The sequence below is a fragment of the Eublepharis macularius genome, chromosome 14, assembly GCF_028583425.1.
Source record: "Eublepharis macularius isolate TG4126 chromosome 14, MPM_Emac_v1.0, whole genome shotgun sequence".
NCBI classification, from domain to species: Eukaryota; Metazoa; Chordata; class Lepidosauria; order Squamata; family Eublepharidae; genus Eublepharis; species Eublepharis macularius.
In genome coordinates this window covers 47,913,023-47,935,769 of record NC_072803.1, presented here as the reverse complement: position 1 = coordinate 47,935,769, position 22,747 = coordinate 47,913,023, and the positions used below count along the sequence as shown (strand labels likewise).

At 41.7% G+C, this 22,747-nt stretch overlaps 1 protein-coding gene across 2 annotated transcripts in view; it reads left to right on the top strand.

The window, feature by feature from the left end:
* Positions 1-22,747, top strand: part of CNTRL (centriolin) — a 92,698-nt gene that overhangs the window by 63,886 nt on the left and 6,065 nt on the right. For both annotated transcript variants that reach the window (XM_054997646.1, XM_054997647.1), the window contains 11 exons: positions 9,632-9,824; positions 11,337-11,467; positions 12,475-12,615; positions 13,161-13,287; positions 13,553-13,717; positions 14,006-14,165; positions 18,850-18,965; positions 19,682-19,899; positions 20,840-20,997; positions 21,190-21,263; positions 21,901-22,089. In XM_054997646.1, coding sequence (XP_054853621.1) covers positions 9,632-9,824; positions 11,337-11,467; positions 12,475-12,615; positions 13,161-13,287; positions 13,553-13,717; positions 14,006-14,165; positions 18,850-18,965; positions 19,682-19,899; positions 20,840-20,997; positions 21,190-21,263; positions 21,901-22,089 — 1,672 coding nt within the window. The remainder of the gene's footprint in view (positions 1-9,631; positions 9,825-11,336; positions 11,468-12,474; positions 12,616-13,160; positions 13,288-13,552; positions 13,718-14,005; positions 14,166-18,849; positions 18,966-19,681; positions 19,900-20,839; positions 20,998-21,189; positions 21,264-21,900; positions 22,090-22,747) is intronic.

The window sequence follows — 22,747 nt, the reverse complement described above, 5'->3', positions numbered from 1 at the left end:
TCTTAATTTTTTTTCTTTTTGTCCAAAGTAATCAGACAGACACTATGCTGGTACCATCCTAGAGCCATCTGTGGCCAGTATTCTAATAGACTGTTCATAAATTTCCACTGACACAAAATACAAGATTGCTGATTGTCCGGAATGCATCTTGTCAATGTTGAAAGAGCTGTGCTGGCTGCCTGTTCACTTTCTGTCGCGATTCAGATGGTTGTCCGTTGTCTCTTGAAGCCCTAAACCAGGGCTGTTCAACTCATTTGTTACGAGGGCCAGATCTGACATAAATGTTACTTTGTCAGGCAGAGCCATGTTTACTATAAAATTTAATACTCCGAACCAGAGATATAAACTTTATAAAGGAGAGAAAGGAGGGAATAATATTATTTTTTACTCAAAATATAAACATGCTTAAAACATTAGCACTATTACAGTATTTCCTTTATTAAACAGCCTTTGATAAATGAGACCTCTTGCTCTGAAATGTTGCATCAAAATCTGGGGTTAAAGTCTGTGCTGTAGCAATTTTAAGTATGCTGTTCAGGTGTGTCTTTGTAAGATGAGAATGTACTTTTGATTTATTGCATTTCATTATAGAAAGCTGTTCACAGATGTATGTTGTACCAAACAGAATTTATAAGCAAAAGTCTTATGCTGGGAGTAATTCGAACTCCAAATAGATAAAATTTGCTAATGCCAACTTCAGAAAGCTTATCTTTGAGCACAGCATCACACTGCAGATCAATTATTTCCATCTGGAGCTCTTCTGGAACCTCATGGACATCCACAGAAAATGGATTATGGAAAATTCCAAAATCTCTGCATAGGTTTCTGAAGGCAGAAAATCTTTCTAGGAATTCATTTTTGAGTTCTGAATTTTTCTCCTGTACTTTTCTGTAGATATATATGATCACTAGACAGAGAGATTTTATGGTGGGCAAGTGTACCAAATTATTTTCTTGAAATAGCTTTTCCCAAAGCTGAAGCTTTGTCTCAAAGTCATGAATGCTGTCATAAAAATCTGCATTAAGGCACAAGCCCTGCATTAAGGCACAAGCTTCCTACACTAGCAAAACATTTATTATCAAGCAAGTAAAGCTACAATGCTATCTCCCTGAAAGTAATGGGGTATTCCAAGTTAACATGCATAGAATCAGGGTGTATGAGGTTAGGCCATGAAAACTGATTCTAAGTATATTAACAGCAAGATTCAGATCCAGCAGAACCTTAAAGATCAGCTAGATTTCCAGGGTATGAGCTCTTGAGAGTCAAAGCTCCTTCATTGGATACATTTTGAAGTCCCCAGAAATCTAGTTGGTCCTTAAGGTGCTTCTGGACCTGTATCTTGCTGTTCTCCTGCAGAACAACATAGCTACTCACCTGAAACTAAGCATATTAAAACTACTACTGAGTTTAAATTCCAGAGACCTCGATGAGGAAACCCCCTCTACCCAGTTTAGGACAAGGCTGCATAGATGCACATAAAGACAGGACCATGTACCGGACTTCCTGTTTGGGATCCATGGAGGTCTAACGCAGCTCCACTTGCGGAGCTGACCGGACTGCCGTTTTAACCGGCCGGCGGGGTGAAAATAGCCCGCGGCCGACTGCTCTCAGGCGGGGAGCAGGCAAAGAACGCTCAAGACCCTAGGGTGAGCTAGATCTCGGACGAGGGGGGGCTTTACACAACGAGTCTCCCCCCGATCCTTGAGGTCCCACCTTGCGACGGGTCGGCTATAATCTCTGCGGCAGTTTTGGGGCCAATTCGGCTGGCATAAGACCTACATACCCAAGCATCGATTGGGGGAAGAAGCTGAGAGGAGAACTTAAAATCGAAACAGCGATTACAACCCGAGAAAAGTGAAGAGAAGGTAAAGATCATTATCTTCTGAGACGGGACAGATTGATAAAAACAGAGAGGAAAAAAAGTAGATTTTTAAACTGCAACAGACTAGTGAAAAGGAGGGGAAGACTCGGCAGGAATCGAATTTAAAAAGAGACTAAGTTTAAAGAAGTTATTAAAGAAATGGGACTATTGTTTTGAATACCTGTGGCTTTGGAGCTGTGAGAAAAAGACACCATCGCGAGATCTGCTGTGGGAAGACGGGAGACAGGAAGTGCGTAATAACAATAGAGTGGCTGGAGAGAAGCGGCCCTTGCTGGAGGGCAGGAAGTAGGGAATCGCCATTTTTGAAAGGGGAAATGTCGCGGCTTCAGCGGAAGAGGAAGTAGGCCATCTTGGATTACAAAATCATAGAGAAACCATAGAGAAAAGACGCCCGACATTTTGGACTCTTTAAAACTTAATTTCTATAAGAAGACCGGGACATTTAAAATAGAAAAACGTTAAAGTTTACGCCATGGAGTTAAGGAAGAGAGCGGATTCATGGGAGCGAGCTAAAGCAAGCCCCACGATGTCAAAAAAAGAGTGGCAATCGGCAATAGAAAACCTGGATAAAAACCTGGACAAAAAACTTTTAGATATGATTAAAGAACTTAAGGACACGAAATTGGAGCTGATAAAAGAGGTTAAAGAGGTTACACAGACAGTAAAATCGGAGCTGTCAGAAGTGAAAAAAGGTATGGAAACAATACGAAATGAATTACAAGGAACGCAGCAGAGAGTTAAAACAGTAGAAGACGCGATGGAGAATTTAGCAGACACGCAACAAACAGAGATGAGATTGGTGAAGGGGAGAATGTCAGTTGCAGAAACTAAACATATGGAGAAGCAGCTACGTTTTCGTGGCTTGCCAGAAGTGGAAGGAAAGTCAGCGCAAGAACAGATGACTGAGGTGTTGGCTGAGTACCTGGGGAAGGAGGAGGAGGAAGTTGTGGCTATCCTAGATGTGGCATACCGTGTGAATTCGAGAATAGCAACCCAGAGGAAACTACCAAGAGATGTGATTGTGCAGTTTACAACACGAAATATGAAAGAGAGGATTGTGACAAAACAGTTTCAAGATCCATTGGAGATTGATGGCAAGACGATTATTATAATGAAGGAACTGCCCAGATCAGTGTTATTGGACCGGAAAAAATATAAAGTGCTAATTCAGATTTTGAAGGACATGAAAATCAGGTACAGATGGGAGTTACCGGAAGGAGTGTCCTTTGAGTTTGGAGGGGCCAAAAAACGCATCAGATCTGAGCGAGAGATGGAGCGATTTATTAAGGACAATGAAAAAGACTTACCAACAAGATCATGAGTATGGAGTGTAAAGTATTATCTTGGAATGTAAATGGACTAAACTCACCGAATAAGAGGAAAAATACTTTTCACTGGCTACTAAAACAAAAATGTGACATTGTTTGTTTGCAAGAGACCCATATCAGAAAGCAGGATGTAAAATATTTAAAATCTGGAAAATTGGGCAAAGAATATGTAGCGGCCTCCAACAAGAAAAAAAGAGGAGTGGTGTTGTACATAAAAGAGGAGCTACAGCCAAAATTTGTTATGAGAGATGTGGAAGCTAGATTTGTAGCAGTGGAATGTATTTGGAATTTAAAGAGAGTGTTGGTAGTCGGACTTTATGCACCTAACGGTGCAAAAGAAAGCTTCTTTGAGGATTTAAGGAAGCATTTAGACGATCTTGCATACGACCAGATAATTCTTGCTGGAGACTTCAATGGAGTGACAGACTTGGAACTAGACAAAAAGACTACAACGGCACAAAAGAAAAGAGGACTATTACCAAAGCTTTTTTTTGAGTTGATTCAACAAGAGACTCTTGAAGATGTATGGAGGAGAGAATATCCTAAAAGCAGACAGTTTACCTTTTATTCTGCAAGGCATTCTACATTATCAAGAATTGATATGATCTGGGCCTCAAAAGACTTAGCATTATGGACTAAGGAGGTAGAAATAATGCCTATGGTAGGCTCAGATCACAACCCAATTATGTGGAAATTTGGAAAAAAGAGAAAAAGGAAAGCATGGAGAATAAATGAGGACTTGTTACAGGAAAGAGAGAATATGGAAATACTGAGAAGAGAGACAAAGTTTTTTATACAATACAACGTGAATAAAGAAGTACCAACCAATAAAGTTTGGGATGCTTACAAGGCGGTTGTAAGGGGCATACTAATGGACTTAAATGGTAGAGCAAGAAAGAAGAAAGAGGAGAAAAGACAAGAGATTGAGGAGAAAATAAAAGCCAAAGAAATACAGCTAAAAAAGAGACCAGGGAAAAAGAAGGTATACCAGGAAATTAAAATACTTCAAGAACAGCTAACAGCAATGAGCAATAAAGAATTGGAGTGGAATCTCAAAAGACTGAATCAAAAAGCGTTTGAGGGTGCTAATAAACCTGGGAAGTACCTGGCATGGCAATTGAAGAAGAAAAGGGAAAAGAAGATAATAGATAAAATTTGCGAAGATAACAAAACGTATTTGGAGCAGGCTACCATTAGTAGAGCCTTTTATAAATTTTACGCTAAGCTGTATAATAAAAAAGAAGTAAACAAAGAATCAATAGCGTCATATTTGGAGAAAACCAAACTTCCAGAAATCTCGGAAGCTTGGAGAAATAAGTTGAATAGTGAAGTAACTGACGAGGAAATAAGTAAGGCAATACAATCTGCAAATCTAGGAAAGGCGCCAGGGCCAGATGGACTTACGGCTAAATTCTATAAGACAATGGCTAATGAACTGGCACCATTCCTAAAAGAGGTGATGAATGGGGTTTTAAGGGATCAAAGGATTCCAGAAACTTGGAGTGAAGCGAATATATCATTGATCCCAAAAGAGGGCCAAGACCTGACTAATGTGAAAAATTATAGACCTATATCGCTACTCAACAATGACTACAAAATTTTTGCGAAGATATTGGCGGAGAGATTGAAGGGGTGGCTCTCGGAAGTCATAGAGGAGGAACAAGCAGGCTTTTTGCCAGACAGACAAATAAGAGACAACTTAAGGACAGTGATCAATGCTATTGAATATTATGACAAGCGTTGTGACAAAGAGGTTGGTTTCTTCTTTGTTGACGCTGAAAAAGCGTTTGACAATTTAAACTGGGACTTTATGTTTGCCACTATGGAAAAGCTACAATTGGGAGAAAGATTCATCAGAGCAATTAAGGAAATTTATAGAGACCAGACTGCAGCAATTGTGGTGAATGATGAATTGACCAAGAAATTGACGATAAGTAAAGGAACAAGACAAGGTTGCCCGTTATCTCCATTGTTGTTCATTTTAGTATTGGAGATTCTGATGATACAAATACGTCAAGATGATGAAATTCGTGGAATAAAAATAAAGGACTATTCATACAAGGTCAGAGCATTTGCGGATGACATAATGTTAATTGTAGAGGACCCATTGGAGAACATGCCAAGAGTGATAGATAAGATCAAGGAGTTTGGAGACTTGGCAGGTTTCTTCATTAACAAAAAGAAGTCAAAGATATTATGCAAAAATATGACTAAGCAGAAACAACAATTGTTAATGGAAACAACGGATTGTGAAGTAACAAGTAAAGTGAAATATTTGGGAGTCGAATTAACTGCAAAGAACATAGATCTATTCAAAAACAATTATGAAAAACTATGGACTCAGATAGAAAGAGACTTGATTAAATGGAATAGATTGAATTTGTCATGGTTGGGTAGGATTGCAGCAGTTAAGATGAATGTGTTACCAAGAGTAATGTTTTTGCTACAGACAATACCAATCATCAGAGACTCCAAACAATTTGAAAAATGGCAGAGGAAAATATCAGATTTTGTTTGGGCAGGCAAGAAGCCTCGAGTGAAAGTGAAAGTTTTACAAGATGCAAAGGAAAGAGGCGGAATGCAACTGCCCAATCTGAGACTTTATCATGATGCAATCTGCCTAGTTTGGTTGAAAGAATGGATGACATTAAAGAACAAGAAACTATTAGCCCTAGAGGGATATAAAAAAATATTTGGATGGCACGCATATTTATGGCATGACAAAGTAAAGGTCAACTCGATGTTCCTGCATCACTTTGTTCGGAGAAGTCTATACATAATCTGGAAGAAGTACAGAATTTATCTACAAGAAGGAACCCCTTTGTGGGTGGTTCCATATGAGGTGATAGACCCGAGAGCTGTTGATAATGAACAACAATGTTTAACGTATAAAGAAATAACTAAAACTGAAGCATCCAAACTTAGAATAAAGACACAAGAGGAACTATCACCTAACTACGATTGGTTCCAGTATAGACAGATCAGAGACTTATATAATTCGGACTCTGTAAAGGGAGGTATACGAATAGAGAATTCGGAACTAGAGCAGACCCTTCTTAAAGAAGATAAGAAAAGAATATCCAAGGTATACCAAGTACTGTTGAAGTGGTATACCGAGGATGAGATAGTTAAAACACAAATGGTGAAATGGGCTATAAACTTTAATAAAGAAATAACAATGGAGGCATGGGAATACTTGTGGAAAACTACAATGAAGACAACGACATGTATTAATATCAAAGAGAACATTTATAAAATGATCTATCGTTGGTACATGACACCAAAGAAGATTGCGCTAGGGAATTTGAATACTTCTAATAAATGCTGGAAATGTAAGAAGCATGAGGGCTCCCTCTATCATATGTGGTGGTCGTGTGAGGTAGCCAGGCAGTACTGGGGGGAAATAATAAGAGAAATGAGTGAAATTTTACAATTTCAAATTAATAAGAACCCAGAACTCCTGCTACTGAACTTGGGAATGGAGGGAATTCCAGCCCAACACAGGACGTTGATATTTTATATGACAGCAGCAGCTAGACTTTTGTATGCGCAAAAATGGAAAGTACAAGAAGTGCCAACTATTGAAGATTGGACTTACAAATTGCTGTATATGGCTGAAATGGACAAGATGACAAGAAAATTGAGAGATCTGGACTCAGGGCAGTTCAACACAGACTGGGAGAAGCTGAAACAATACCTGGAGAAGAAATGGGAGGTGGGAGGAAAACTGTGGCAGTTTGAGAACTACTGAAGTATTGAAGTAGAGGGAGGAGACTTTACCGGGGGGAGAAGAGATAAATGTGAATTAATAAGCAGTCAGATTAATAGATTGACATATATATAGATATATATAGGTTAACAAACAGAATATAGAGAAAATAATTAATTATAAGGACTAAATATAAGGAGCGATTAACTAACAATATTTTCTTTTTTTTTCTGACAAGTTTTGTACCAAACTGAATGTCTGAAGATATAGATGGGTCAAATTGATTGACTACGTGAGGAGAGATATATAGAACTATTATAAAAAGATAGAATGAGTAATATATATAGAGAATAAGTCAAATTGTTTGATATAAACGAATGTATGATCTATATGGTTTATGATATATAGAAATACCTGAAATTGAAAAATTGGGATAAATTGTTTATCTAAGATGGAAACAATGGCTTACAGTTTGGGCATATAATGTTAAAAATAGTTAAGGATGTACTGCTTAGAATAATGGAGAATATATATTTGTTTTAGATAGAGGAAGCTAATAAAAGTAAGGGAAAGGGGACAAAGGGTTGGAAAGCTGTTGGAAGTCAACAAAAAGGGGGGGGGAAGGGAGGGGGTTAGAGATGAAAAAATTGGGGAAAATTGAATGTAAATGTGGAAATAATGGATTCTAACCCAATAAAAAATTTTCAAAAAAAAAAAAAGACAGGACCATGTACCAATGAACTTCAAAATATTTATTTCCAAGTAAACCTTCCTAGAATCTGGCTGCAAGTCTTTATGCTCGCGTTAGTGTGTTCTGGATTTTACCAGTGGTCCTGAGAACATGCCCTCAGATTTGTGGATACCAAACAAGTGCACATAGCATCGCATACATTCCTACATAAGTTAGTTAGAAATAAAGCCACTGAATTCAATGGTGGCTTGCTCTGAGGGAAGGACTGCAGCCCTCCATTGTCACAAAGTCCTCTTTACAACTCCAGCCAGTCTTGGTTTCACAGCTGCCAAGTGAAGCATGTGCCTGGTCCAAGCTTCCTCACCAGCTTTCCACTGGCCAAGCTAATCAAGGCATGGCAACATACAGTGCTGGCTGTCTCCTTTGCAACAATGCACCCTGGAGTGTTGCAAAGGCAAGCAAGTGGACCAAAGAGCAACTCCGCCTTTGCTGGCTTATGGGAGACAAGATACTCCTTGCAGGGGACAAGAGAGCCAGTGCCGCGCATTGCAAACTGGGAGCAAGGCCGCAAGGCAAAGGCAAGAGAAGTAAGCAACTTATAGCCAAGCGAGCCCAGGCGGTGCTGCTGCTGCTCCCCATATTGGAGGAGGTGGAAGAGCTGGATGCTCCTCCCATTATTTGGAGCTTTTGTGCCTCAGGGAAGGGGAGACTTCCTTTGCAATAGCCTGGGGTAAAGCCTGAGTTGAGATTTCCATTGGCTCCAGTGAGCAAGCCCTGAGTCAAGGGAGGGAGGAGAAATTTGACAGAACCTCCTTAGCCTTGCCCTTGATATGCCACTAAATGTTCCCATTAACTCTGAGGCTGTTGCCCTCTCTTCAACAGAGAGTCTTCTACACATGCAGTTTTTAAAGAACTCAGGTTTTCTCAGCCATACAGCAGTTAAAAAGTAAATAGCTGTTAAAAGTAAAGGAAAGCCCAAACTGCCTTAGAATGCCTCGGGGGGGGGGGCTCCTCCCTCCCCCTCAAGCCATTTCATGTCACAATAGCACAGAGTTTTACTGCTCCACATGCACAGACTGCTCCACGAGGAGCAGAAAAAGCAGGGTCTGGGTTCTCCAGACCCAACCAGAGTCCCCTGTAGCCACATAGCTACAGTAAAAAAGGGTAAAGGTAGTCCCCCTGTGCAAGCACCAAGTCATTACTGACCCATGGGGGGACATCACATCACGACGTTTTCTTGACAGACTTCTGTTACAGGGTGGTTTGCCATTGCCTTCCCCAGTCATCTACACTTTGCCCCCAGGAAACTGGGTACTCATTTTACTGACCTCTGAAGGATGGAAGGTTGAGTCAACCTTAAGCTGGCTACCTGAACCCAGCTTCCGCCAGGATCAAACTCAGGTTGTGAGCAGAGCTTGGGCTGCGGTACTGCAGCTTACCACTCTGCGCCATGGGGCACCTTTTAACCTAACTCTTTAAAAACCTGCACATCTAGCTTAGCCTTCAGAGGCAGCCAGGAGTGGCAGAGAAGGAACAGATTCTGCCTGGAATGGGGTGAGGAGGGAGTTTTTAATCAGCATCTCTCTTCCCTTGCATTAGTCTTAAGGATGACTACTGTTGATTAATAGTGTCAGAGCAACCTCCAGCATGCTGCCTTTTCCTCCAGTTGCTCCTGGGCCAGATAGCCCTGGCGGGGCTGAATCCAGCCTGCAGGCCATATGACATCTTTGCTCTAAACTATTTAGGACAATGATACGTAAAGCTCCCCTAAGAGCTTTCCCATCAGTTAAGATTTCTGCTGAGGCACTGTTCCCCATCATCATCTTATCCAGGTTCACACATGACTCAATGTGTACTCAGATCACTTCACTCCCCATCCCCACCAATGTTCTGAAGTGCATGTTTCATGGCCTGCTCCCCTGCTGCATAAAGACAACTTATTTTCCTGCCCCGCCTACTACTTAAACTCCTTAACCCCTGTATACATTCTTTATTAACTTCTTAGCATTTTGTGTTTTCAGAGATTTTGTTGATGGGCACGTGAACAGCCTTATTACAGAGCTGGAGTTAGAGAAATCTCTCCAACATCACGAAGACATTGCAGATGAAATCGAATGCATAGAGAAGACTCTTCTAAAGCGACGAGCAGAACTCAGGGAGGCAGACAGACTTCTTGCAGAAGCAGAAAATGAACTTGAAAACACTCGAGGAAAAGTAATGTTTGTTTTTAAGAAAATCTTAAAAACTCAGTTACATAGAAGGCCCGGTGGAATCTGTGGCCTGTAAGCATCTTACCCTGTGTAAATCACCTTGAGTCTCCTAGCTAATGTAAATGAATTCGCTGTGGGGCAGTGCTCCTGTGGTTTTAGTAGGAGCATATAAAAGAGAATTCTGATGGGGCAGCTTCTTTCTCCACTGCAAGCTTCTGACAGGAAGAGTGGTGCCTGCCAAAAATCCTTTCTTGTATGCATCCACTCAAGGTACAGGAGTCCTGTTCCTTATTGCATCTGACAGCCCTAAATGTGGAAGGTTTTACTTTTAATTTGTAATACATTTCTCAATCCCATATATTTTACCAACTCTGAACTTTTGCCATCCCTTCAGCAAGGCTTCCAGCATCCACATGTCCCTTCCACAGTTCTTCTCTCCCTGTACATGTAGATTTACTGGCTGACACAATTCCACACTGTGTGGCTGATCCTAATGCCATGTCAGTGCCCTTTGTAAGCTCTTCATTGGTGGCTGGAGGGTGAGATCTGATGGATTTCTCAGGTGGCATTTGTCGTTACTACAGTAAAAATGACATTGCACAACATGATTTTATGAGTACAGCCTGACTCCTGCAAATCATTTCCATTACTGTATGGATGTAGAAATCTGTGACTAGACTACTGTATGTGAGAGCTGCAGTTCAACAGATGATTTGGGGCGGCGGGGACACAAATGAATTGTTCACATAACATGTTTCCATGCAACTCCAGCATGACTCCCAATTGCTACTTTGTATCCAGAAGCAAAGGCTGGAGAATTATCCTTAGAAATATAGAAACATCGAGTGGCAAGGAGTCCCAAGGGTCACCTAGTCCAACCCCTGCAAAATGCAGGGAATTCACAGCCCCCTCCCCCCACTGCCCAGAGGAAGGTAAAAAAAACTTCCAGGATCCCTGGCCAATCTGGCTTGGACATACGAGAAAGTGCCACAAGAGCCGAGCACTGGCTCATCCCTTCCTGCCTTCCCTCTCACAATCGAGCTTAATTCATACTGAGTCATAGAATCATCATTGTTGACAGATGGGCATCTGGTCTCTGCTTAAAACCTTCCAAAGGAGGAGAGCCCGCCACCTCCTAAGGAAGCCTGTTCCACTAAGGAACTGCTCTGTCAGGAATGTCTTCCTATTTTTAGCTGAAAACTCTTTTGGTTTAATTTTAAGCCATTGATTCTGGGGCAACAGAGAACAGCTCCATTTCATCCTTAAACAATTGATGATACAAAATTGTTAAAAAGTACGTGACGCACATTGATTTGCTCTAATAAGTTGTTCTCTTGTTCTGCTGCTTCTTTTAAAACTGTCTCTTTCTCTTCCATGCTAACAGTGTCTTTGGGACAGAACAAGTGCCATGTAACTACATATAAAGAGGGAAGAGCTGTTTGATCTAATAGTATGTATATGGGATAGGAATTCATAACTTCAAAATGCTGTAAGAAGCTTATTTTTAATTATCTAGACCAAAGACACGATTGAGAAATACAACAACGCCAAGCAGCATTTGACTCGGACTGAAAAAGAAGCAGAGGAGCTTGAACGACGGGCTCAGGAGATGGCAGTGAGGCTTGTAAAAGCAGATCAGCAACTAAGGTACGCTAGCAGTGTGAAATCACACAGTTTGGATGTATATAGCAAGGGAGCCGCTTTGGTTTGGATCCTGACAGCTTTCTGCTGGGTCAAGAGGGAGGAGGGCAATCACATAAATTCTCTTCCTCACTGTACTTCCATATGCGTCCTACCAAGCCCATGTTTATCAAGTTGCTAGGATCTAACTCATTGTGGTTATCTGTAGCTTTTGGACAGATTAGGTGCAATTGAAGGGAGAATGAGGCTACAAAATAGAGACAACTGGATTAAGTGGAGAGGAACTCCTTCACCACTGTGGCCACAGGATATCAGAGAGCTCAGAAAGGGAGGCAGGCAGGTGCATCATCTTGACTCCAGAGCAGCTGTTTTCTGGCGTCCTCCTTCATCCTCCCAGCCCAATGTCCCATGCTTGGAAGAATTAAATGAATGTGTTTTTTGTTTTTGTTTGAGATCAGCATTATAAAATTCAGCCCCCCCTTCTTTTCCCAACTGCAGGTTACTTTACATGATCCATTTTCATAGTGAGTCTGTTAAGGGTGTCATGTTTGTTTTTGCTTTAATTGCTTTGATATTGGCACTGCTGCTTTGGTATTGGTGCTCCTGCTTTGGTGCTTTTGCTGCTCAATGTTTATTGCTTTCTTGTAGAGTTGTCTTTATTTTTAATTATATGTGCAGTGATTTTATGATAAGTTGTTCTGATTGCCTATTTGGGCTAGAATAGGGATGTGTTCTTAGTCACCCTTGGACTCCCAGAATAATGTGGAATATGAATTGTAAGAAAGGAAGTGAGGGAGAGCTAATGGAGGAGAAGAACCTGCCTTGCATGTGTGTGTGTGTCCTGACTACTTGCTGTGTCTTAGCTCTCTGCACCACAACTTGTGTTCAGAAAGAGGGATACAACTAGCAAAACCAACAGTTGACTTAAATTTTAAAAAAGGAAGGTCAGAACATCTGCATGGTGCATGCTTCAAGCAAGCAGCACTAAAAAGTCCTCCATGGATTTGTTTCAGGTTGCTTCAGGCAGATGCAAAGGACTTAGAACAGCACAAGATGGAACAAGAAGGTATCTTGAAGGAAATCAACAAAGTTGTGTCAGCAAAAGATTCTGAATTTCAGTCACTGAGTCAGAAGATCGGGATATTGACTGAAAGGCAAGTTAATTGAGGCAGTTGATGAAGTCTTTGCTTTTCGTCCTTTAAATTGATATCAGGGCTAATTTGCATAATGCACAAGCAGGCATAGTTTTGGACACAAAAATAAATGCCTCTGTTGTCATGGCTGAAAGATTTCTGAATTTGGGGATCAGCTATCAAGAAGACTTTCCCCTGACTTCTCCCTGTTCATACTTTGTTCTGTAAAGAAGCCAGCTTGTTGCAGAGTAAAGAATTATATATTTTATCTTAATTTAATGCAGGATGGGGGGATAGCCACAGGAGCACATGGGCTCCCTTCCTTCATAGTGGATCGTGATACTACCTCGATTATCTTTTAGAATGTTGTTTCATCTACATTAGGAATTCTTACAGTAGCCCCATAAGACAAGCCGTAGTGTTATCCCCGTATTTCAGAGGAAGATCTGAGGCAGAAACAATAACGAGTTGGCCATGGCCCCCTACTGAGTTTATGGTTGAAGCCAATTTGAATTGGCAACTGCCACTTCTCAGAACTTATTTTAATCCTAAATATGCTTTCCTAGTCTTCAGAAGCTGCAGGCCGATATACAGGTTGCAGAAGGTAATGAAGACCATCATCTTCAGATACTTAAAGAAGCAGAAAATATTCTTCAGAGCAAAAAAAGTGAGCTAGAGAGGTTGAAGGATCAGGTAAGCATAATTTGTTGTGGGGCAAATCTGACTTAATTCAGCCTTCCCTGAAATGCAGGTCCTTATTTTGTGGCTGATGCTAACTTTGAACTGGCAGTTGCCAACTCAGATTCTCAGCTCCCTCGCTGGTCTAGCTCTTGAAGGGAGTGAACATTCCAATAATCCCAGGGGCCAAGAAGCGAGGAATGGCATCAGAATGTTATTAGCCTCTTTGGATACAGCTGGCTTTCTCTCTCTCTCTCTCTTCCTTCCCCAATTTTTGCAGACTGCAGCTCAACAGCAAGAATTGCTGATTTTGGACAGACTGCTTGGTCAAAAAAAAGAAGAGCTGCACCTCCTCCAAGATAGCATCGCTCAGAGAAATGCTAACCTCGCAGGAGCTCTCAGGGACGGCGAGGCTGAAGTGGCTGAAAAGCGGTGGCAAATAAAGGTTTTCCAGCTGTTTGTGTGTGCTTGATATTTTGGTGGGCTTATCAAGTATTTGGGCTGCATTAGAAATAATTCAGAAGTGACAACTGAAACTATCCCATTGCCTTAATGCCAGAAGTTAGTCCATAAAGTCCAAATTGATGCTGTCCCAATTTAAAAATGGGAATTGGGAGCACAACAAGTGAAGTAAAAAGTGAGAGGACAGGATTAAAAATTGGAAAAAAAATCAATTATTTGTGTACAGATAGTAATACTACTTTACTTACGGCATTGTGGTTATTTTGTCCAGGAAGTGAAATCTCTTCTAGAAGAGTTGAGTGTTCAGAAAGGAGAACTCAGCGCCCAGCTCAGTGAGAAAAGAAACCAGATGTCCCTAATAATGCAGAATATCCAAAAAGAGGATGAGAAGCTGCAGGATGTCCTAGGACTAATCACAAAGCACAAGACAGGTTTGGCTTAAAAAACAGTTGTTTTTGTTTGAGCTTCACAACATGCCCTTACTGGCCCCCAAAATAGATGATAAGTTTGGGGGAACTGCTGTAATGACTACACTAATTTACTTAATAACAAGTAAGGGGAGTTCCAGAGGGGAAGCTGTGTTAGTCTTCCACATGCACAATAATAGAGTCTTGCGGCTCCTTAATGTCTAATGAGTTTATTGTATCATCATAAGATATTATGAGCCAGAGCCCATTTTGTCTCTCAGAGGAGACCAAATTAAAATAATATTTTTAATAATATTGACCTGTTACATACTTCAGAAAGGATTAAGTTGCAAGCTAGAAATAAAAAATATTGTTTAAATATGTTTTAATTTCTCTGTGTGTGAGAGAGAGAATGGGAGAATCTTTCCGTTTTAATACATACAGTATTTACTCAAATGCAAGAGTAGTTTTTTTCAGATATGTCATTAAAAAGGGGGGGGTAGTTATGTTTAGTTATAAAAAATGCATATAACGTTTTAAGGAGTCATCTTACATTCATGATTGACTTTGAGTAAATATGGGTAAATTGAGTCATAATTGTGTTTATCTGTAGATGATGGGGAGACAGATCTGGTGTCCAACAATATTCTTATATGTTTATCATTATTTAACCATCTGTTGTTATGCCTTCTTTATTTATTCAGCTGCAATATTTATATACTGCCTGTCAGCAGGAATAGTGGCAAATCCATTCTTAAAAAACACTAAACATATCAGTAGGATGTAATATTTAAAAGCCACAGTTCACTAAATATTAGCATCTAAAGCTCAACAATAAGCCCAGTTCCCTACCACCATCAGTCTTATTCTCAACTGCCGTAGCCAGATTCCTAGGTCTAGTTCTACAGTAGAATGTATGGAATATCAAAGAAGATTGTGAAAAATCCTAGGTGACTCATTCAGTAGTGGTTTATGCATTGTTGACCAAAGAGGGTTAGATCTACCAGCTTTGCTGTACGTGGGACGATGGTTCCTTTTTGACTCCTGAAAAGGCTATGCCTGAGATCATGACAAAAAGCTTGGGGAGGGGTGCAATACTGAGATGAGGAATCAGGTAATACTGCTCTTCTTCTCTCTTGTACCTGGGCGAAAGCTGTAGACTCTAACCCAGAGAGAGCTGCTGTAGCACAGTGTTTAAGTAGTTCAGCTGTGAATCAGCACTCTACTGGTTCGAATCCCACTACTGCCAATAGCTCAGTAGGTGGCCTTGGGTAAGCCCCTCCTCTCAGCCCCAGTAACACTAACTTGTTCACTGCTCTGGTTGAGGTACTACTCTGTCTAGAAGAGCAGTATGTGAGTGCAGTTACTATTATTTAGTCCATTTTACTGAGTAGGGGAATGAAATAACTTACAGTTCATTTATGGTCTTCAGTACAGGTACGCATTGGGACTGCACTTGTGCAGGCTGGCTGCTCAGAACAGGACTTTCTTCGCTTTTAAGCTACTGAGGGGGTGACCTCTCCCCAATGGGTTGCTCCAGAGCGGTTTTTCCCACCAAAACAGTCACATGGTATAGAGAGGTCACCCCCTTTCTCCTCACTTGTTTCTTGCTGCTGCAAAGAACAGATGTTTTCTGCTAGCTGCTTCGCTTTCTCCTGGATTGCAATTATGGTTACTGGTTAGTTGTTAGTAGTTAAAGTTGTAGTTTATAGTCATAGTTCAGGTTAGTGTTTGAAAATTAAAGTTTTTTCTCATACCACGGTTTGTCTGATCTACCAAGGTGTTGCTTTTTGTACAGCTTCAACTTTGCCTGATTGATAGTGTTCACTTGGTGTTATGGCAAACCAGTCCTTGTTCAAAAGATGTGAGGAGTGTGGGACTAAGATGGCCAGTCTCTATGCCTTGCATGCTTAGGCGAAGGCCATGTGGTTGACTGATGCAAGCATTGCCAAGTGTTTATACCAAAGGCAAGAGGAGATCAGGCTTCCTGATAAAGAGCTATGCTTTGGGGAAAAGCCGTGTCTAGCACCACAAGCCTGGCAGCAAAAAAAAATTTGTCCCAGCAGAGCACTCGAATCTGCTGATGACCATACCCTCCCCAGAGTTAATGCCAGCCTTGGATCTGATGTCTACTGCAGTACCATTGGATCTGGTGGCTTCTCTTTGGAGCGGACACAAACCATATTCTCGTTTCTGAGAGATTTTGGTTTCGGCGTGGTCGGCTCCCAATGTGATAGTTCTGGAAGACGCTCCTCCCAGGTTTCGGAACGAGGGTTCCAGATCTCCGGCATCAAGTGTACCCAGGAAGGGTTCAACTGACCATCCACCACATAAGCGCAAGGACAAGTCAAAGCACGTGGAGAAGCCTCAACATAAGTCTCGCCGACAATCTGGTCATTCGGATCCGATTCAACTATTGTATCGGATGGTGGAGATGCCACTGCATCCAGCTGTCAGCAGGCGGTCATGCTCTGCTTCCCCAGAATTGGAGGAGGAAGTGCAGGTGGAAGTTGTCCACGCCCGGGAGTCTCAGGGCCAAACTACCTGAGATGCCAGACGTGTTCTTCATATGTCGGGTCTCACAAGCTTATCTGGGAGAGGTAGTCTTTAAAAAAAAACCAGCTGCTCAATGCGATACTCAGTCAAGGAGAATTGCAACTGGAAGAAATCTTTCTCAAAAATCCTCCGGGAACTCGAGAGGGGGAGGGGGCGATGTAACAGGAGGCAGGAAAAAGCTGAGGTGCGAGTGAATCCCAGTCCCTCCCATTGTTCTTCTGGCAGGGAATCACAGCGTGGATTTTCTCTCTCTTCCTCGGCTTTTTTCCTGCCTTCTGTTACATCCCCCTCCCCCTGCCATCTCCAAGCTCCTGGAGGAAAACCAAGCTGAGTGGATTTTCTTACAAAGAACAGCCGCTCGACTGGAGAGATTCTCTCTTTCAAAAATCCACTCTGCTCGATTTTCCTCCAGGACCTCGGAGATTGGGGGGGGGGGTGTTAAAACTGGCAGATGTTTAAAACCATTCCAGTCATTGGTAACATGCTCTCCTTGCCTCTAAGGTGCCCTTCTTCCTAGCTATTACATCAGCCAGAAGAGTTAGTGAGCTCCAAGCATTAAGGGTGGATCCCCCCTTCCTACAGGTGTATCCTGATGAAGTGGTGATGCATACTCATTTGCAGTTCAACTTCTCACCCAAGGTAGTGTCCAGATTTCATGTGTCTCAGAGCATAACCCTGCCAGTGTTTTTTCCCAACCCAACAACCTCACAAGAACATATGCTACACACTTTGGATGTAAAGATAGCTGTTTTATTTTATATGGACAGAACTCAATCCTTTCTAAAGGACTCTGCATTTTTTGTTTGCCATTCTGGCTGCATTCTGCATTATCTCAGACAATGGCCGTTTCCACACGTCTTACCTGCCTGCGGAACATCGCGCAAAAGACCTGGAAGACAGCATCTTCTTGCGTGAAATCACACCAGGAAGATGCTGTTATCCGGGAGCTTTGCGCAAAATCGTGTCTTCCTGGCACGATTTCACATGAGAAGACGCTGTCTTCTGGGTCTTTTGCATGATGTTCTGCAGGCAGGTAAGATGTGTGGAAACAGCCAATATCTAGATGGGTGGTACTTGCTATAAAAATGTGTTAATAAGTCTGCCCGAGTGCTTTGTCCGTTTACTCTCTGTGCCCACTCAACAAGCGCACAAGCTGCCTCCCCTGTGTTCCTTTGAGGAGTGCTGCTGGTGGATATCCGCTGGACAGCAACATGGTCTTCGGCGGATACTTTCATCAGGCACTATGCAGTGGATGTCAACTCTAGAAGAGAGACAGCAGTGGGTCAAGCAGTCCTACAATCTCTCTTCATCTGAGAGCATCACACCACCTCCTTGGTGAGTTAGCTTGCTATTCTCCCAGTGTGGGACTACACTGAAGACCGTAGATGAAAACAGGGTTGCACTTACCTGTAACTGTCGTTCATCTAGGTCTTTGTGCAGGCGCACCTTCCCTTCCTCCTGCCCCTCTGTGGGCTCTCTCTAGTATGTTGTCAAAGGGCTTGCAGCGGCACAGAAGAACTGAGGGGAAAGGGGGCAACCTCTCTATACCACATGACTGTTTTGGTGGGAAAACTCACTCTGGACTGGTCTGGGGGAGGGGTCATCCCTTCTGTATCCAAAAAACTAAGAAAACTCTGTTGTGAGCGGCCAGCCTGTGCAAGCTCAGTCCCAGTATGTGTCTGCATGAAGACCTAGATGAACAACAGTTGCAGGTAAGTGCAACCCTGTTTAAGTTCTCTTCCAGCCTCCTTTAGCTAGTTGTGCACAGCTAGGGTTTTGACAGGAAAACCAGTCAAAATCCCACCCTCCGACACCACTTCCAACTCCTGGGGGACCAAGGCAGGATCTTTCTCACCACCAGCCTCCAGTGAATCCAGATTACTTTGTATTCAGATTTAGACCCTTAACTGCGACATTTCTGTATGGGTAATGTCCTAATTTTGTCTCAGATCAGAATGGAAAACGGGCAAATGAAGCTACCTTATGTGGAGTTAGATTATTGTCTAATAGTAACACCAGTAGCTTTTCCAAGGTCTTTGGCAGTGGTTCTTTTCCAGCTTCCCTAGTTAAGAAGTTCCCTTTAATTTCATGTATGCACTTTATCAGTCTGCTTGGAACTTACATGTCTTTGCTTGTGCTTCTTAATTATTAGAACTGAAGTACATTCTGGAAATGTTGCAGCTTGAAAATGGTGAACTGGAAGGTGTAAAGCTCCAGCATGAACAAAAAATTAATGAACTAGAAAAGATGCAAGTTGAAATTCTAGAGGTAAGCCCTGAAGTAAAGTCAGGGCCACTTTACAATTCAGACGTAACCAGGTGTATATTGTCATGTGAGCCTGAGTGTGTCTTCATCCTGCCATGGTGACAACAGTTACGACAGCAGCTTCCAAACCTATATAATTTCAGCAAGGTATACCATCTAATACACCAGTTACCAGTTCTGTGTAATGGGTATCCATCACATGTGTGGATCTACATTCTTTACATATTACATTAAGAAGATATTTTCAGTGTATACCTAAAATGTGGATGAGATATATTTAAGTATCATACAAATTCAGCTGTTGAAGAACCATAATTGGCCGCAACTTTTTGAGTTACAGTGGAAAACTCAGCTTTTTCTCTATGAAGTGTGTGAAATTGCCTTTAAAATGGTAATGAATGTGCTATCTGGAAGGAAGTTGCTGTTTTTCTCACTATAAAATGATTGCTTAGGAAGCGCAATATCCTTTTGAGGAGAAATGTGTTGTGCGCAAATTATTTTTTTTTTAAATCAATTTTAAATACAAAAACCCTGGACTGTATTAAAAGGCCTCAGGAAGTGCCATTCATCAAAACCTTTCCATGCTCCCAGTGTGAGGTACGGTGCAGGCTTATGGCCATCTTCAAAGGCGCACACCACCCAGTAAAGGAGGCAAACATGAACTGCAGTTATACAGAGATAAAACATGTAACGTTGCTTCATTTGTGTTTCATGCCTAGGAGAAACTGGAGTTGGAGGCTCTGCAGCAATCATCCCAGCAGCAGCGAGGGGAAGTGGAACACCAAAGGCAGCTGCTCAAGGTGGCCCAACAAGAAGCTGAACAGCTGAATTTTCAGCACCAGACTCTGCAGAACAGCATCAAGGCATTGGGCAGAGAGAAGCAGCAGCTAGAAGAAAACTGTCAGCGTCTGCAGGAGAAATGGTCACAAACAAAACGGTGAGGCAGGCCAACTGTGGAGAGAGGTTTCACAAGAGCATACTGTGCAGCAATTAGCACAATCTGCAGTGATCTGGGTTTTTTATTTCTGTCTGTGTATGAGTTTGCGTGTGTGTGTGTGTGTGTGCGAGAGAGAGAGATTTACAATGCTATCCTAAGGAGAGTACCTCCAGTCTAAGCCCATTGAAATGCTATCCTAAGGAGCACTGTCAATATTATATCTCCTTTGGGGTTTTATATGCAGTACCTCAGACCGAAAAAAGCAGTGAGACTCTTCATACAAATTTCAGACAGTTTTGATCTTGCACATATGGTGGAAAAGTCAACAGTCCAGTTAGTTATACTGTAGCAGTTCTGATAGAAGACCTCTGAGGCAACCAAGTGGGGCTGAGCTTACTCGATCCTTAGAAGAGGCAAGTCTTCCATTGCTGGCAATGAACAGTTGTCGCCCTGGGAAGCAGCAGATAGAATACCAACGCTGGCTGTCCCATTCTTGCTGTAGAGCATTTTAATATCATGTCGGCCTAAGAGTACTTCCAGCAGAGTATTTTGAACATAGGTGTCTGAAGAAGGGAGCTTTGACTCTTGAAAACTCACACCCTGAAAATCTTGTTGGTCTCTAAGGTGCCACTGGACATAAATCCTTACGTTTTGAACATCTGTTAGACCAACACATCTAGCAGGAGAAGCCTGACTGGGATAGTCCAAAAAAGGAAACCCCCAAGTTGTTTAAAGTCTCTTTCTTACGGTGCTCTCCCCCACCTACTTTTTCCAGTTTATCACTACAGCCCCAAAAGGAATTTGCTTCTCATTAGATTGTCTCACCCAACAACTGGAATGATATTTCTGCTTTAAGCTCGACTTAATGTTTAATGTATTAATCTTGGCAAATATATGAAGGAGAATTCAGGACAAATGTATGTATGTTCCTATTTTGCAGAACTTTAGCTGCTACCGAAGACAGCAGTAAAGCAGCCCTCACCAGTATAGAGAATATGGACTCAGATATCCAAAAATTGCAGCTAGAAATTAACCGTCTACAAAAACACAAAAAAACTCTAAATGACGAGATTGCAGACATGCAGAAGCATTTTCATGGTACAAAGTAACGTTCTAAATAAGTGGATGGTCTTTTTGTTTGTTTGTCTACTTGCTTAGATCTACAACATATGGCAACTATAATACTTAATATGTGATGAGTATTTTTTATACCTTAAGTCCACCTTCATATATTCACACTCTTCTTGATTGTCTTTTCTTGTAACAAACTGTGAAACATGTTTTCTTTAGAAAAAAAGGAGGAGCTGAATATACTGAAGACTGAACTGAATGATTCCAGGCAGCATTTGCAGCTCTTAGAACAGGTAAGGTTTTTTGTATGTTCTGCATTTTATATATAATTGACAAGAAATTGAAAACTGCATTGAAAGAACTGAAACCTCTAGCAAAGAAGCTCTTTGCCTGATCCCATCCTTACATACATGGGAGTGAGTCTCACTCAACATGGGATTAAGCAGCATATTTTTGATAATGGGTATGCAAACTGGATTCTTCTGCCTGGCTCATACACTGTGCCACTACTTACATTTCCAACATTCATAGGAGGCAGTCAGTAGGCCATTTGTACACAGCAACAAGCAGTGAGTCATTTCTCCAAAAGGTGCTAAGCAAAATTCCATTTATTTTCTGATGTACTCCAAATGATCTTCCCTGACATCTTTTGAGTATTAAATACCCTTCCTCAGAGACAAGCTATGGACACTTTTTGTCTCCAAGATGGGTAATTTCTCTCCTTTTCCTTCTTAAAAACCAGAAGAAACAAGAAGAAACTAATAACCTAGCAAACAGAATGTTTGCACCTGATGAAGAGTATGTAATGAGAAATGTGTCAGTCAGGAATCCTTTCACGTTTTTCAGTAAGCAGACAGACAGAACTGCATTAGGATTTAGAGCACAAGTTCCTTCTACCTAAGTAACTATACTTTGTTCTGAAATGGACAGGAGGTAAAAAATGCTGCAAAGCAGAAAGAGGAAGCCCTTCAGGAACAAGCAGCCCTGGAAGACAACATCAGTGAATATTCAAAGAAGTGCAGGGAATGTCAAGAAGCACAAAAAGAGAGAGAGAACCAGCTGCAGAAGCTTTGCAAGGAAATTGAAGAGCAAAAGCTGGAACTGGCCCAGCAAGAAGCGGTATGAGAGTGTAATCCACTCTGCTTTGCAAAATTCTCCACATTTTGAATGAACACCCGCAGGGCAGAACAAAGGGCTGAGAGGCCTCCTTAATCTTCCATCAGATCAATGTTCCACTCTTGGTCTTGTCTGACAGCAAGTCTCAAAGCTCCAGTATTTCTTGGGCAAATGTCTCAGTCCTGAGATAAATTAGGATGATGTTAGGAACTTAACTCTAGTGCCCAGCGGTGCAGAACTTTCATCCTTCAGTTGAATTTTCACCCTGTAAATGGCTTCGCTGCCTTAAACTCTGTTCTTTAAAAAGTGTGCTGTTAGTGCCCCCTTTGAAATAGTTTGTATGGCAATTTGGAAAGGAACTTTTTGTCACACTCGCAAGCCCTTCTGGTGTGAGGAAAAGATCCTTCCCATCTCCCTTGAATATGAAGTAAAGTTATCAACAGTGCCTCTTTGTAACAGAGCTTTCTTCTGCTAAACTAATCTGCCCCACATGTGTCTCCAGGTGTGGCTCACTGTAGTGAAGGAGCATAAGTCTAAAGGAATCCCTTCTTGACCCGTTTAGCTCCAGCTAATGAAATCATAGTTCCCTGCATAAATGTATCAAGATCTAGTATGAGCCACACATTCAGTTTGCCTTCATCAACCGAAGGTAACTCTTGGC